At 38.5% G+C, this 15,726-nt stretch overlaps 1 protein-coding gene across 1 annotated transcript in view; it reads left to right on the forward strand.

Moving 5' to 3' along the window:
- The window catches only part of POU6F2 (POU class 6 homeobox 2), a 258,232-nt gene that overhangs the window by 66,595 nt on the left and 175,911 nt on the right, over positions 1-15,726 (forward strand). Inside the window, exons 2-3 of the mRNA XM_009321448.1 lie at positions 5,841-5,932; positions 6,885-7,113. Coding sequence (XP_009319723.1) covers positions 5,841-5,932; positions 6,885-7,113 — 321 coding nt within the window. The remainder of the gene's footprint in view (positions 1-5,840; positions 5,933-6,884; positions 7,114-15,726) is intronic.

Below are 15,726 nucleotides of genomic sequence, written 5' to 3' on the forward strand. Positions count from 1 at the left end.
GCAGGAAAAGGTGAATTGTTTAACGATCCGTGGGATAACCTGATACTTAGAGAAGTTTTACACAATCCAGATGAGTGAATTGTATGCCACATCTTGGTCATGGACTGGAAGAAGACAACTATCTGACTACTTGAATTAACTATGAGAAGTGCAAGCTTAAATTTATACCTTTCAGTGGGTGATTCATTATTCGCATTTAATTTCTGAGCTTGATTTTCTTTGCTGAGGTAGCAGGAATATCTCCTCTGATAACCATGGGATGATACTGATGTAAAATGGGTTCAGCATAAAATCTCAATTTTCTCTTCTGCAAGTATTGTAAAATTTAGATGTGTTTGTGAAATTTGTGTAGCAATCTGATTACTAAGGTTTTATGAAGAGGTGATTTGGAAAGGCTTCCTACCTACATGTCCAACCTCTGAGGCAGCAGGAGAATGAAAATAGTGAAATTAAGAGCCACAATATGGTGCTTCGTGGCAGAATGAGGATTGTTTGGAGGGAATGTTATGTTTTTTCATTATCAGCTGCATCTTTTTCTTTCAGCTATTAAATTTTGCTCCGCAAGATTGCTCCTGGTATAATTGCTGACAATTAAGGGTTCATTTAATGAAGAGCTGAGTTACTTTAATCAGAGATGATGGACTTCCACACACCATACCTGATAATTTGAATATTATCAGTCGGTCTATTTAATTTCTTTTAAAAAGTTATCTTTTTTTCCCCTGATAATATGGCTTATGATCTAAATGCAGCTATATTACATGCTCAGACTGCGAGTTTATTAGTTTTAAAAATATAAGACCTTTTTCTCACAGGCAGTATTTTCACTTTAATGATTTCATTCTTAAAGCTGTATCTTTAATGTGAGTTGGCTCAATGAGTAAGAAAAAAAAATACTCTTGATCTCTTATTGTTACAGTTACTGAGAGATAAATACAAGTAATTTAATGTCACATTGTGGAACTGTATCTAAGGATTTTAATATGAACTGTTGCTTGAAATGCTGTGTTCTTTTATTAATGTTGATTCATTTAAAATATTTGCTTAAATGGGTATCTCAGAAGGATTTATGTATTCTTTTGATTACTGAAAATCTAGTATTATTAAATCTGATCCTGCTTGTTTTCCAAAGCATTGAGTACTAAAGAGATGTGGCCCAGCATCTCCCTGGTTCTGATACAAATGTGAGACACATTGAATTCATTCTTGAAGGCCACGAGGAAGTTAGTTATGTCCAGATCATCTGCTGAGGCTAGTCCTATGCTGTGGTTTGAGCATTGGCTTTGAGTGAGCTTTGGTGCAGAGTTTGAGAGTAGATGCCAGTGTGCATCGCGCCTTTGAGCAGGCACAAGCACGCATCTGCAGATGAACCAGGAGGTCCAGGACAGAGGTGGATGTACGTGTTCAATGCACTCCATCATATATCCTGTAATGCTCTTCCGTATAGTCACATTTGCCGGTCAGCTGCAGGTTCCCTGCAAGCGTCGGACATCATATGAGACAAGGGCCGCTGCGACGGGCAGTGCATCCGAGTGCAGGGTGCTGGGGAGCACGTGCAGGCTCACCTTGCCAGAGCTGCTGGTAGCCCTGGAGCAGCGAAGGAGTCACAGACCAGTTTTGTGTTTTGACCCATGCTTTCCTGAACAGTGTAACTATAGCTGAGGAGATGTAGGTGCCTAAATGGTGCTGATTTGAGAATCTGGATCCGAGTCCCTCTGTCCATTAGTTGCTCCTTTGTAAAGTGCGTGTTAGAGCATTCCCTCCTTCGTGGGGCACTGGCAGATAAAGACATTTAGAACTGAGTTACCTGTTGTGTTGCTGAAGATGTGTAAGAAACAAAAAGGAAGCAAACTGTGGAAAGCCTGTTTATAACTAGTGCGTTTACAGTTGTAATTTTATATGAGGCTCAGAGGCCTTGGGATGTGGAATTTTTTTTCCTTCTGATGTTTCTCTTGTGGTTTTCTCATTTTTAAACCAGGTATTGTTCAAGAAGGTTTTTTGTATGGTTTGGGGGATTTTATATTTTTTTCTCTTTGATAAGGGGAGAAGAAGGTTGCCTTTGTTTTACTTAGCTTTATTTTAAATAATGTTTTATTTTAAGAGGGTTATTTTACAATGTTTACAGTGCACTTCAATTTTTTATAGTGTCATGCCCTTCCAGCCCCTTGGTGGGATGAGAGGTGAGTGTATGTATTATATAATTTATAATTAATTTATGATGAATCACATATGATGAATACCACTTATTAAATATTAAAGCCTTGTCTACAGTCATGGCCGTACCATGGCAGTAGCACTCCTGTCTGTTCATACAGTACTACTGAGCAAACTCATTGACTTAGGCTGTGATGGCAGCGCTCAGTTATAAGAGAAGTCTTAGCTCCCTGCCTAGGCAAACGGTGTTAAGGAGAATTACTTCTCTTTCCAGAGTCGGTGCCCTGCTACTGCCTTCTCCCTGCCCCTTGTGCACCAGCAATCAGAGGTGTAATGAGAGTACAATATCTCCAAAGCATAAGTGAGAACAGAGAAGGTGCTGCTGGTAGCTCCCCAGCTCCATGGGGACTGCTATGAGTCCTGGTTCCTTGCCACCATACCCCTCCCTGATAGAAAGCTGAGCGGTGTTGGAGGATAGCCTAACAGGAGGTAATGGCCTGGATCTGGACAAGTGGAAAATCTAGGCTAGATTTTGACAGGCCATTTTTATTAGTGAGGACTGGAATTTGGACAGGGGAATAATTTACCTGCAGAGGTCATTCCAGCATCTGGAACAAATGAACTCCCAAATAAAGGTGGTAAAACAGAGGGGAAAAACAATGCAGGGGACTGTGCGTTGCCAGTTTAGGGCAATGGTCTTAATGAAGGTATTTTTCCAAATTAGTAGCAATGAGTCTGTGAATCAGAAATAGTAGCTGTGACACAGAGCTCTCCCGACTCCTCAGATCCTCTGAAATCAGAGGAATCCACCCGGTCAACATTAGAAGGCAGAAAAGGAAAAGTAGCCTTCTACCAGGGTTTTGTGCTCTGCTTTGCCTTCCTGGGAGCTTTGACCTGTGCGTCTCGCTGAAGACAGTGTACAGCAAGGAATAAATGCTGTCACTGTGTGTGATGCAACAGAACTTAACCCTGAAATCCTCGCTTTGCTGTATTTTCTGCCAGCCCAGCAGGCAGATTTTCCTGTGCGTTTTGAAAAAAGTCTTGACTCAAGTGGCTGTTAGAGCAGGTAGATTGGAAGGGTCATGAGAGGAAATGTGAGAATTTCGGTCTGAGAATAGAGCATGTATAATTTCGTATAGGGTGCCATGTAAGACCACATTCATGCACGTGAAAGCATATGCTGTTTTGCTGAGATGCCTGCATCATACGGAAAGTGTGCTAGAAGCAGCAGGCAGAGCATTTGAGCACCGAAATAAAAAGATACATCATCTGCGATGAGTGACCATATGAAAGAATGTAATCCTAAGTGATTCCAATTAGTACAATGCAAAAGGAAAGGAGTGTAATTAATTTTGGCTTTATGGTCCTGTATAACCCACTTGTACTACATACAGTTTGTGAGATGAAATACTGCAAAATCCTTAGGCTACAGATAACAGAAAACAGTGGTTCTTAGGATAGCTGCACCATGGAAAAAAATACTAAAGCACAGGCATATTTCTTCAGAACTTCTTATTTATTTTCTGAGAGCTCAGGCTATAGTAATTGCAATAAAATCTAATTCTAGTGAATATTTGACTCCAGTTTTGTTCTTCTCCCAAAGCTTTCATAGGACAATTTAACGATGTGGCAGATTATCAGGAGCTTGTTTTAATATTAATTAAATCACACACAAAGACAAAATTCTCAGCCCTTAAAATTACATAAACAAAATTGATTTATAAGATTTGATCTTAATGGGGAGTGATATATTCATTGGTATTGAGCCTTTGATCTAATATCACTTTACACATACAGCTGTGATGAGAAGATTAAAAAAAACCCATAACAATATGTGGAAATTACCAAAGGTAAAATTGTGTTTAGTAACATAGCAGGAGGAACCCATACTGAAGAAAACCTATCTTTGGTCTTAGGGATGGCAGCAGCAGTAGGATTGTAATGCATTTGAAAGAAAGAGTTTTCACTGAATCTCGTGTATCTAGTTACATTTCTTTCTCTTCAAGCAGCTCGGATGAGTAAATTGCACATAAAAAATTTAGTGACTGGGTCTCTTTTTGCATGTTATTAGGCAATTATTGGAGTCCTCACCGATCATAGTAGGTCAGCTTATTCTTATTATTAAACGACAGTGCTCATTAAAATGCCAAACATTTTTATAGAATTCACTTTATAAAATGTCAGCAAGCCTGTATGTTTTTATTAGTTCCAAATCAGATATTTCAATAGACCGTTTGTAAGTATTCCCAAAGCAGCGTCCATTTCTGACTTTTTGAGACCACGCAAAAATATTACAAATTAATCAGATTTTCATATTTCTGCATAATAACTCTGCACATTTATTGTTTAATCCTATTCTAAAATGCTGTTATGATTGACACTTTGCTGTAGAGATAGAAGTCAATTGAATAATATGTAGCAGTCAATTTTATTTGTACCTTAATGTGCTGAAGTTTTTTTTTTTTTTTTCACATTTCCATTATTTATAAGTCTGTCCCCTTGGAGAATATATAGAAGAATTTGTTTTAAATGAGCTGATAATACCCTCTTTAAAATTTATAAATATGACAGAATCGTATCCTTTTTCCTTACCACGCCAGAGTGTGCCAATAAACTGGTTCTGAATTACCTTGCACTTGCTATTCATAGGACAAACATTGGAAAAGAGCATCTCGTTAAGGTTTACTTAGAACGGGATTTCAACCGCTCATGAAAAAAAACCAACAGAACAGGAGCTATCGTGCCAACCAGGAAACCTGACGCTGTTGCCAGGGTTGCCTTTTTAAGAGACCACAGTACTCTTGCAGCTACTTCTGATACTTGCTGTCATTCTTTCAGCTTCAAAGATAAATGTGGGCCTGATCGTGCCATCAGCGCTGAAAAACTTTGTGAATCAATGCGAGTCCTTCACCCGGAGGAAATGGAGGATTGGGACGTAGTTTTGAAAACATCTTGGTACTTTCTTATGACTAATAGGACATTTTTCTTTTTCTTTTTCCTTTTCAAATCTGTATTGCAGACTTCAGCGAAATCCAGTAGGGCTGGACTGTGTTCTGTGCTTAGCAAGTCATTAGTGCCCAGCATATAGTTCGATTGTTGGATATTGATCATCTCAATAAATGCTGGAAATCCTTGATTTCACAGAATTTTGCTCACCCTGCACATGCAATTTAGAAAACAAGCTGTCATTTGGAAGCATACCTGTTTTCAGTTTTCATAGTGCCTTTTTATTGTGCCTAGTACAGCCTTTGCTGCCTCAGTAACTGACAAAAGAAAATACTTTATTAAGATACAAAGTAGATGTGACTTGATTGTTTTTCAGATAATTTTTGCTTTCAGAAATTAGAATGGCTAATGCTCACCTAAGCGTAAAAAATGCAGTTCCCACACACGCGGAGTGCTCATGCACTGTATGTAAATTGATGTATAATGCAACCCACATTAGCTGGGTTGATGATAGCTTCAGTTTCACTGCTGTCAGATTTTTGTAGCTCCTTGAATGAGTTGGCTGGTCTGAATGAATGTTAGCATAATTTATGCAGCTGATAAGTGATTTGAGTGCTTGAGTTATTGATAAAGCACTTTAACATATCATTTTCAGCTTGATGTTATGTGACATCAGAGTAGAAGGTAATGTGCCAGTCCCCAGGCTTGATATTAAAGTCAATCTGCTCTTTGGATTTCAGAGGCCAGAGGAAACGCAGTGCTGCCTGACACAAGCCCAGCAGACCAGCACCAACCCAGTCAGTCCCATCCTGCGTTCCCTGTTGGGCCTCAGGTCAGTATCTTTCCTTTCAGCTAATCGAGACGTGCAATTTGATGAAAAGTAAATAACTGCGATTGATCATCTTTGATCTGTGTAATGTAGAAAATGTGATTCTGTTTGGCTGCATTTAGTGTTACAAAAAAGGAGCGTGTATGTATCATGTATATGTTTTAAAAGTTATTTGTTTGGAAAGATTAGCTTTTTGTATGTTTTTCTAAAAAAAAAACCCTAAGCGGTTTTGCATATTTAGGTGGTTAAAGTATTTGAATTTCTTATATAAGTTATTTTGAAATACATGTCATAATTTAATATTAAAGAGCTTGTGCAATTTTAATGCAACCTTATTGGCTCTGACAGTTCTGCCTGTCACACACAGCTCCTGCATTAGGCATTTCATTATCTTTTATGCCAGGTATTTATTTTCTTTAGAGCAAAATGTAGGCATGATAGTATGGCACTGTATAACATTTTAAAGGATTTCCCATACCACTTCACAGTTTTATCCGAGTTCAGCCATACTCTTAAGAAGATACTCAGTGTTCTTCCACTTCCCAGGACAGTCTTGTTCCACATAGCTTCTGGTAATTGTTACTGTAGTGTTTTCAGCTTTTACAAATTGGTGTACAACTGGGAAAATTTGGGAAATGTTGGCATTTAGGTACTTGTAGGCTGACTTGAATTAGGCCTTCTTGTGTTCATAAATTATCTTCGGTGCATGTGTAATGCATTTTCCAGTCTAGATTCAACTGGGATTGCTACCATGCTACGTGACTGTAAGGCTTACAGCTTCAGCCTGTCAAGTTTGCCAAAACTTTCTGTGTTGGTGAAAATGTATTCTTTAAGATATTGGAAGCAGTGCACGCCTATAATGGAACTCAAAAGGATCCCAAGCCGGAAGAGTTGTGAGTGTGTAATACTGAGCTATGCACAGTAAAATAGGCTTGCTGTCTGTGTTTTGTTACAGCCATTACTGACAGCCCAACAGTTAGCCTCAGCAGTAGCGGGGGTGATGCCAGGAGGCACTCCAGCCCTAAATCAGCCGATCCTTATTCCTTTCAACATGGCTGGGCAGCTGGGGGGCCAACAAGGACTCGTCCTAACTCTACCTACAGCAAATCTCACCAACATCCAAGGGCTGGTAGCAGCAGCTGCAGCAGGAGGCATCATGACTTTGCCATTGCAAAATCTACAAGGTAAGTTATGTTTAGCATTTTTCTAATAGGTTCTTTTGCCTGTTTGTTTCACTTTCTCTCTCTCTTTTAAACCCAGTGATCTCTTTTTCCAATGAAATGTTGCTCTTGATGGGTATTGAAAGTTAATACTTGGATTGTTTTTGAATACTTGAGAGATACTTAAGGGATATTTGCATTTTTATAAAAATAGATTGGAGGTTGGGTCTTAGATTCTATGGGTCAGTAACGTAAAGTCCTTGAATGATTTACTAGGCTTTTCTGTCATCAGTGATCAATGTTTCCTACTCACAGTTCACTTTAAAATTTCAAATGGCAGCATGAAGGCAAGTATTCTGTTTCACCACTGCTGACTAGGGTAGCTGAATAAATAGGGGCAATTAAAAACACAGTATTGCATGAAAATAATTTTAAAAAAAAACTTTTATTATAAAATCAGAGTTTTCTCAGCTGCCATCAGTGCCCCAGATATGCGTTCTTGTTCTTGCTGCGGGAGGTCTGCTTTATCAATAAGGTTCTGCCGCCCTCATCCAAGCTGTTGAGGGAGTTGCGTGACTCCAAAGTCACAAGCAAAAAGTTCATCTCTGTATGTATCCTCCCCATTTTCTGAGCTGTACCATGTTTGCAACAGTTCTACCCTAAGATATCTGCTGCAAGTTCTCCCTGTGGTCTAAAAGCAGACTGAAAAGCAGTTCTATGAGGTCCCATATCCCTGTTCTTTCCTAGTATTCTCTGCTGTTCAGTCAATGTGTCTGACACTGTTAGGAACAGTACTCAATTCAAACACATATGATACGAAACACAGATGTATTTATTTACTACTCCTAATTATGTTGATTGCTTCTCAGAAAGCAGTTGCTGCTGAACAAACTGAACCAAGTATAGCGAGATAATTATTAGCCAATATCTTAAATCGAATTGTACAGCTTTAATGGAAGAGGATGGTAAGGAAGTGACTGTCCAGTGTGAAAGTGATGTAAGTGTGGGCAGGAAGTATCAAAATAAAGCTTTAGATCTTTGAACTTATTTATTTAGTTTTTTAAATTTATTTCTTGCTGATGTAAATGGTAGGAAAAGTTTTCCTTGGACAGAATGGTAATTTTTTTGAAAGAATGCTCTGCACTGTGCTCTAAGTACTTTTTAGTTATTAAACTCCGGTGGCTGCTGATTACCAGATGAGTTGTTTGAAACACCAAATCCTACAGGTTGTGAAACAGGGAAAAGGAAGAGACAGCTCATGTGTTGAACAAACTCCCTTACAAACCACATGCATAGTACTCTCACCTGTTGGAACAGCTACTTGCCTTTACCTTGTGCATGTTTTAAAGTTTAATGTCAACAGACCTCTCTTATCATAGTTGTAAATGGTTTTCACTTTAATGTTTAAAATAATATCTCTCTCATACCATTAAGCTGCACCGAAGAACCTGTCATTCATAAATCATAGATGAAAAGGACACACTAATGCACAAATTTTGCTTGTTTAAAATTTGAGAGTGCATGTAAAGTAGGGAACTGGAGATTAAAAAAATAATGCAGGAAGAGGAGCGGGTAAAAGCAGATATAACAAAGTGAAGGGGAAGTGGCTTTTTAGTGTAGGTGGATGATGAAATCTTAATGAAGAAACAGGCATTATAAAAATGTATCCTTCCACTCTGGAGTGCTCCAGGTTATAGTTGCTGGGTATGTAGTATTATAAATAAACATAAGCTTGTGCAGTTCTTACGACATTTATTCACCCCGTGTTGCAAATCTGGAGGGTAGGGATTAAGCCAGGCAACCTTTGCCCTTTAGTTTAGCCTTGGGTGTCTAATTGCTAACTAAACGGTGTAACTCTGCTGCCAAATTTTGCAAGCAATGACCTTACCAGATGAAAAGTTTTCCTCTAGAATCTTTTCTGGTAGATAGAAGCATGGGATCAAATAGGGACTGGCTGGAGCATCAGGTGCAGTTCCCTGTCTATGGACGCAATGAGATCTTCAATAAAGTAGCTGAAAGGATCAGAACCCGCGAATTCACTTAGTTGCGTTGCTGTTTGTCATCTTCTCTACCCTTCCCTCCCGATCCTTTAAGCAAGTGCCACTGCCCTCATTATTTGGAAGTGAAACTGATACACAAGGAAATGAAGTAACTTGGTCAAGATAGTTCTTAAGGGCCCTGAATCACAGTTGTAAGCTTCTGTTGCTTCCTATATAGCCCACTACCCAACGCATGTGTGAATGAAGGTAGGAGTCAGGTGAGAGCGCTGTGTTTCTAGAGAACATCTTTAGCTGTATGGTATCATCAGTTCCATTGAACCTGATTGACTTCTGGTCCCTGTTTTTTGTGGTTATTTGAAAGATAATCATAGAATGTGTGTTCTGTTTTGTAGCCAGCGCTTTTATAGGTATACTCATAGAAACTCATGCTTCAACACAGTTTTGTTAATTCCTGCCCTTTGGGCGAAATCAGACCATATTCATCAACTTCCATCTCTCTTAAACCTCACTGTGGCACAGTCAACCTAGACAACTGGGGGACACGTATTCATGCTGTTTTCTAACCTCTCTTATTACTCCTGTTGTCACGTCTGCTGTCCCCGAATTTCCAGTGCAGTCAGGCATAGATGTCCACAGCTCCTGTGAGCTGGGTCTTCTCCTTTCTTCTTTTTCGTCTCTCATCAGTAAACTTCTAAACCTGTTCATCACAAACTAACCCAGCTAGGTAACTTAAAAGACACCCTGAGGACTTCTTGAATAATGTATGAATTCAGAAAAGTTCTGATCTAACAGTATACTTGAATTCATACTAAACATTGATCAAGGGAGTGATCCCACTAAATTTTGTAAGATCCACATATATGTTTAACTGATTTTCTTCTCAAGGACTTTCAGGTCTGGTTCAGAGTGATAAGTATGAGACCTCAGGGTGACTGGATGAAACAATGAAAACCCTTGCTTGTGGAAAGAGAAAAAAGCATTCAGTGATAGGAATCATAGAGAAGATATTGAGTATTTAAAAAGAGAAAACAAGAGTTTCTTTAAAAATTCAAGACGTTGGTAAAATGGAGCGATTAAGGATATGGAAATTACTCACGCGGTATAACTTATTCAGTGAAATTACCTATTCTTCAGTTGTCAGTTACTTATAAATAAGATTTTTTTTTCCAAATGTATTTGTATTAAATTGTTCAGTTGCTATATGGTCCTGATCCACCACTAAGTCAATACGAATTTTGTTGCTGTAAGTGAAAAGAGGTTTAGACTAAGCCTCTTTCAAAATTGCTTTCCTTGATACATACTTGATTATTTTCTGTTCATTACACTATGTCATTTGCCATACACACTGCTATACCCTATCTGCTCCCTGAGCAAATAAATCAAATGTGTGTGAACAGAAGGAAGGAAGGTGAATGTGTAAATTCTTGCTGTGAAACTTACAAAAATATGTTTTCCCTGGCTCCTATTAAGCACATTTTATATGCACAAAAATATGCAAAGAATGCAATTTACTGAGATGCCAGAGGGTTGGTGGCAGAATAGAGCCATCTGCTTTAGAGTAAACAGAAATCCCTGAACATAACACAGATTCACCTATGGAAATTTGGCTTTCCACCAACAGTTCTTTGAAGAAAACAATAAAATCAACAACCATAACTTTTTACTGTAATCCACTAAAAGCACTGAATATAAGAGTTTAAAAACCATCCAAGAAAACTGTTGTCCCAAGAAATTTACACACCTGTTTCCCCCTCACCATTTCTTAGAATTACAGCTGGAACACAGCCGTGCTTGCCTAACCAGCAAAAATTTTGGAGGTGTCACAATAGCAATGGTGAGGTTGTGAGAAGGGAAAAAGTAAGGCAATGTGTTGCCTGTCTGTTGCTTTTAGTCCATTGCTTCTTGGCCTGTCCTTATTGACTTAATGCAGAAAACACTCTGCCAGCTTTCCTCTTATTGTCCAAACTGGTGTTCATCCATATTCAACTTTCCATCTTCAGGAAACTTTTCTTTGGGCTGAACAGTTTCAGTTTCTGCATCTCCTTTACCAGGTCAGATTTCTCTAGGTTTTGGGGGGAGTGTGTTCTTTTTTTTAATTTTAGTTGTCCTTCTCAAGAGTCTCTCCAAGGGACTAGTAGTTGCTTAATATCAGAGTATTCAGTAATGCCTGGGAGCTGATATTCATGGAAAGACATTCTCTCCTTAAGCCCATCTGATTTTTATGTCTCAATGTAATATTTCTGTATATCTGAACAGAAAGATACCTTTTTTGGGGGCTGAGTTTGTTCTGTCTTGTTTTCTTAAAATATTTTTTAGCCCTGTTGATTTCATGTCGAAATCACTGAGAAATGGGAAAGTATTCCAGTGCTGAGGAGTTGCTAAAGGCTGTCCTCTCATTTTGTTCACTTTTCCATGACAGCCAAAGCAGTTTTAGCTAAAAAGTTAATGTATTTTAGCTATCCTTTTAGTATAGTATACATGTTTGAAATGAGAAGAAACTGTCGCGGTGTTGCCTACCAGCTCACTGCTGGCCACTTGCACACCATGGATAACAATTTGGTAGTCTCTCTGCAAAGTGTTGGCCCAAATATATTACATCACATAGCAATGGCACAACAGTGTTTTAGATATCTCCACCAATATGGAGCTTGAATGACGCTTGAACCTTGAAAGAAATCAACAAGTTGGAGATTCTAGCCTCATGGCACTGAAACTTTATGTATTTTATTTCTACTACACATTGTACTGTTCCTAAAGTGAATGTCAATAATTTATTTCCAAGCCAGAGTTTCTCAATCTTGAGTTCTGAAAGAAATGAGAGCAAACTCTCTCCCCAAATCATTAGTGAAAGGCTTCAGTGCTGAAAGGAAGCCTTGCATGGCTGAAAATGTGAAATCATTAAATTACATTATTTAAACAGCGGCAGGTCATATTTTAGCTGCAATACAATGGAAGGGGAAATGTATTAAACATCTTGAGAGCTAGGAGACAGCCATTAAAATGCACTGATACGGATAACAATAGATGTAGATGATAGTAAAAAAAAATTAAAATGCTTTTCTTTTTCCGTGGAGATCAGTCAAAATGAATGTTGGGTAAAGACAATGGTAACAAAAAGGAAAAAAAAGTATTGTTTACATTTATTAGATCTTGTTTCATCTGGACATAGATTTGTATCATTAATTGTGCAACAGATAAAGTAAACATGCTCTGTTTCCATTCCCCCATGTACACACATCTTAAAAATCAGAAATCAGACAGATGAAAAACAAAAAAGAGACAGAAAAGTAAACTACAAACCTCAATTGCGTACTGATCTAGAGTCCAAATTCCAGTTTTTTAGAACATTTTCCCCTTTTAACTAAAGTGATGCAGTCCCTATTCATTTGTATTCCCCTTCAAGTAACATGAAATAGCTTTCAGAGTCTACAGAAACGCAGTGTTTCACTTATGTATTTTAATGAGCACCAATGTCAGTAATAATCAAAATGATGTTTCACTTAGAGGAATAGTTTATTCCCAGGTACTTCTGCAGTGTACTAACATAACCAGAACAAGAATGACAAGAACCAAGAAAAGGAGCTGCACTCGCTAGCAATTTCCATGAAGCCCTCAAACCAAATACACCTCCTCTATCACTGTATCAGCGCTGCACATAATGCAGTCACTGTGAAGGGCTCACTTACACAAAGGAGTTAGCCACCCCCTAAGACTAACCTCCCTACTTTAGTACATGGAAAGAAATAAGAGAAATTTGTGCATCCTTAAGCACACTGTGCTATGCACAGAGTGCCTGTGGATCAGCAGCCACTAGAGCAGGTTTCCTCAGGCTAACAGCTGTATCCCATCCAAGCTGTGTTGTAGGGGAACTGAAGTAATAGGCAGAGATCCCTAAAGATGGAGTGGGTAGAAGGTTTTGTGTCTCCATCTGGTCTCCCAGGAAACGTACTGTTTGGGAGGCCTAACATTTGCTTTTGGAAGAAAGGGCAAAATCTGCTTTTCTGAAGGTAGAAGGTTCTTTTCTGGGCTGTTTTTCTGTTTGTTTGTTTGTTTTTTGTTTGTTTGTTTTTTCCCCACCGTACACCACTTCTCCTGTGGGAATGCTGTAGCCCCGTGTTAATTGCTCATCTTGTTCAGTGGCAAATTGCTGCCTTCACAGAGGGAATGTGAAAGGTTCAGGGCTTTATTAGTTACTAGTTGTTTATTGATCACTCCCAGTGAGTTGTCTATTTGTTGTTTGGATTTTCTGCCCCATAAGTTAAAGGCCTACTGTCAGAGACATTAAAATGCAGTAGTCTTAATGCTTGTGTGCTCTGTTATTGACTTCCACCCAAAATAGTCCCCAGACACGCCTGTTTTTCAACTATTGATGGTTATGGAACGACATCAGTGAGGAGTAATGATGTGATGTAGATCAAATTAATTCTGAAATCAAAGTGTTCACACCTACTTAAACTTTGCGGGCCAAGTTTTGGCAGAATCTAAGTTTCCAGACTTGTAGGCCAAGAAGCAGATGGGAAAGACAGAAGTAGTCTGCTCCTCTCCAAAGTTTCCACCAAAAACCTATTGGTTAACTACCCTCTAGCAGACATGACGACTAGGCTAGGAGTTGTGGCGTGACTGGTATGCAAGACCTGGGCATTTCTAGGAATGTACCCCTTTATTCAGCCCTGACTCAGACTGATACTGCTCCTGGCAGGAATATTCTGTGTGCAGGATTATAAATGAAATTTCTGTCAACCAGAACATGGATGCATTTTAATGCTGCTTTTAAAGTGTGTTTTTGCACCTGTTTCCAGGAGCCTTTAATCTTCTTCTTGAATTTAGATTGTGACAATTTAAATTAATGTAGAAAAAACTCATTCCAATAATGTTAAGCACTTAACTTACTGTAATCTTACAAAAGCCAAGAAATTTCAAATGCAAGTGAAAATCCTAGCTAGTGTTTGTCACTCTGTTTCTCACCTCTGCATTGTAGCATATGTGCTACATGCACTGGTAGATCACATGCAAATAGGTAGGTACATTTAGATCACATGCAAGATGGGTACGTCTATATGATATATGCATATATGACTCATGTGCTGATCCAAGACTCCTTACTGCAATAGAGTGAGTTACAGAAGGATTACCAGGATGGATTTGCAGCCTTCACTCTTAATTTCCTTGCCTTAGTGGATTTAAGTCAGACATTTATAGTCTTTGTGGTTTAATTTCCTTTGTTTTTCCATGGTGTTTGTATTAATAAAATCCCTATGATTCATGTTTTAAAAACTCCCTGGATACAAACTTGTGTTCCTGATAGACCAGTGAGATTCTAATCAAGCACATATATATTTAGGGACTTATAAAAACAACAAAGTCTTTATTGACCAACTGGGTTTACGGGCATTTTTAATAGTGTGAATTTTGAATGCCTGGAACATACAAGTTAACCAGCTGGGAGCCAATTTTTTAAATGAAATTTCTTTAAAGTCTATGTGGTTCTGTACCACAGAAGCACACACCTCCTTTTGTTGGACACCACCTCTTTTTTTTTTTTAATTGTCATGGAAAGTTCTGAAGATGTCTTATGACTTTCTTATTAAAATCTTAAAGTTTATGCATCTTGAAACATTTTACAGCATCTTTTTTTTTTTCCTTTTTTTAAGAAAAAAATTCTGTCTGCCACTGAGATCGCTCTAGAAATGGGAACAGGACCTGTCTGGTGAAATCAGCAATGATGAAAGTGAAACTCCTTGGGTTTTCTCGTCCCCAGACCTCTATGCAATTTTATGTCCTTTGGGTAGAATTCTGTACTCATGGAGATCTTCAGGCCTCGGTCTCATTTTGCTACCGATCCCCAAAGCTGCTTTCATTCCTTGAACATTTTGTCTTTACAAGCCTATTGCTCTGACAGATGTAGCAGAGAGCACAGACCCGAGACCTGTGTTTTGTTCTGCGCTCCACCCCAGACGTCCCACGTGTTGGCAGAAAATTCATACATGTTTTCTGCAACTCACTTCCCACCTGTAAATGAATGTGCGGATAGTTAGCACTATGCTTTCCTACAGAGTGGCTTAAATCACTACTCTTAGATGCCTTGAGCTCCTCAGACACAGCTAGATCTTTGCTCAAGGTCCTAAATTCTTAAGTTTTGTCCTGGTTCATAGACCTAAAAGAGGCTAGGCTCTTTTTCACTAGTTGCAATAATAAGGTGAATTTTCCTTATTTGGGACCTACAGTGACCTTTTCCAGCCCATAGAAGGATTGCAGTTTCCACCAAGGTTAGTAAGATCCAACCCAATATGGGTTCTTAGACTATTGCTTGCTACAGGATTTTTTGCTTATTTATTTTAACATGAATATTGCTTTTAAACTTAATCAACTGTAGATTTGATGTATCTTACAGACTATTCTTTCACTTGGTTGTGTTTTGTTATGATAAATTATGCTATGTTAAAAAGAAATATTCAGCTAAAGACAAGTTTCTCATCTCACTTCCATGATTAATTCTATTTGAGTCAGTGCTGATGCTTTGGATTTACATGATCTGATCCTTGGATATCTTTCCCTTTCTGTTTCTCAGATCCCATTTCAGTCTCTTGTCCCTTTCCTCATCCAGTGCTGTTTTTTTCTCTCCATCCTTTATATTTCA

This window comes from Pygoscelis adeliae, unplaced genomic scaffold, assembly GCF_000699105.1.
Source record: "Pygoscelis adeliae isolate BGI_AS28 unplaced genomic scaffold, ASM69910v1 Scaffold40, whole genome shotgun sequence".
Lineage (NCBI taxonomy): Eukaryota > Metazoa > Chordata > Aves > Sphenisciformes > Spheniscidae > Pygoscelis > Pygoscelis adeliae.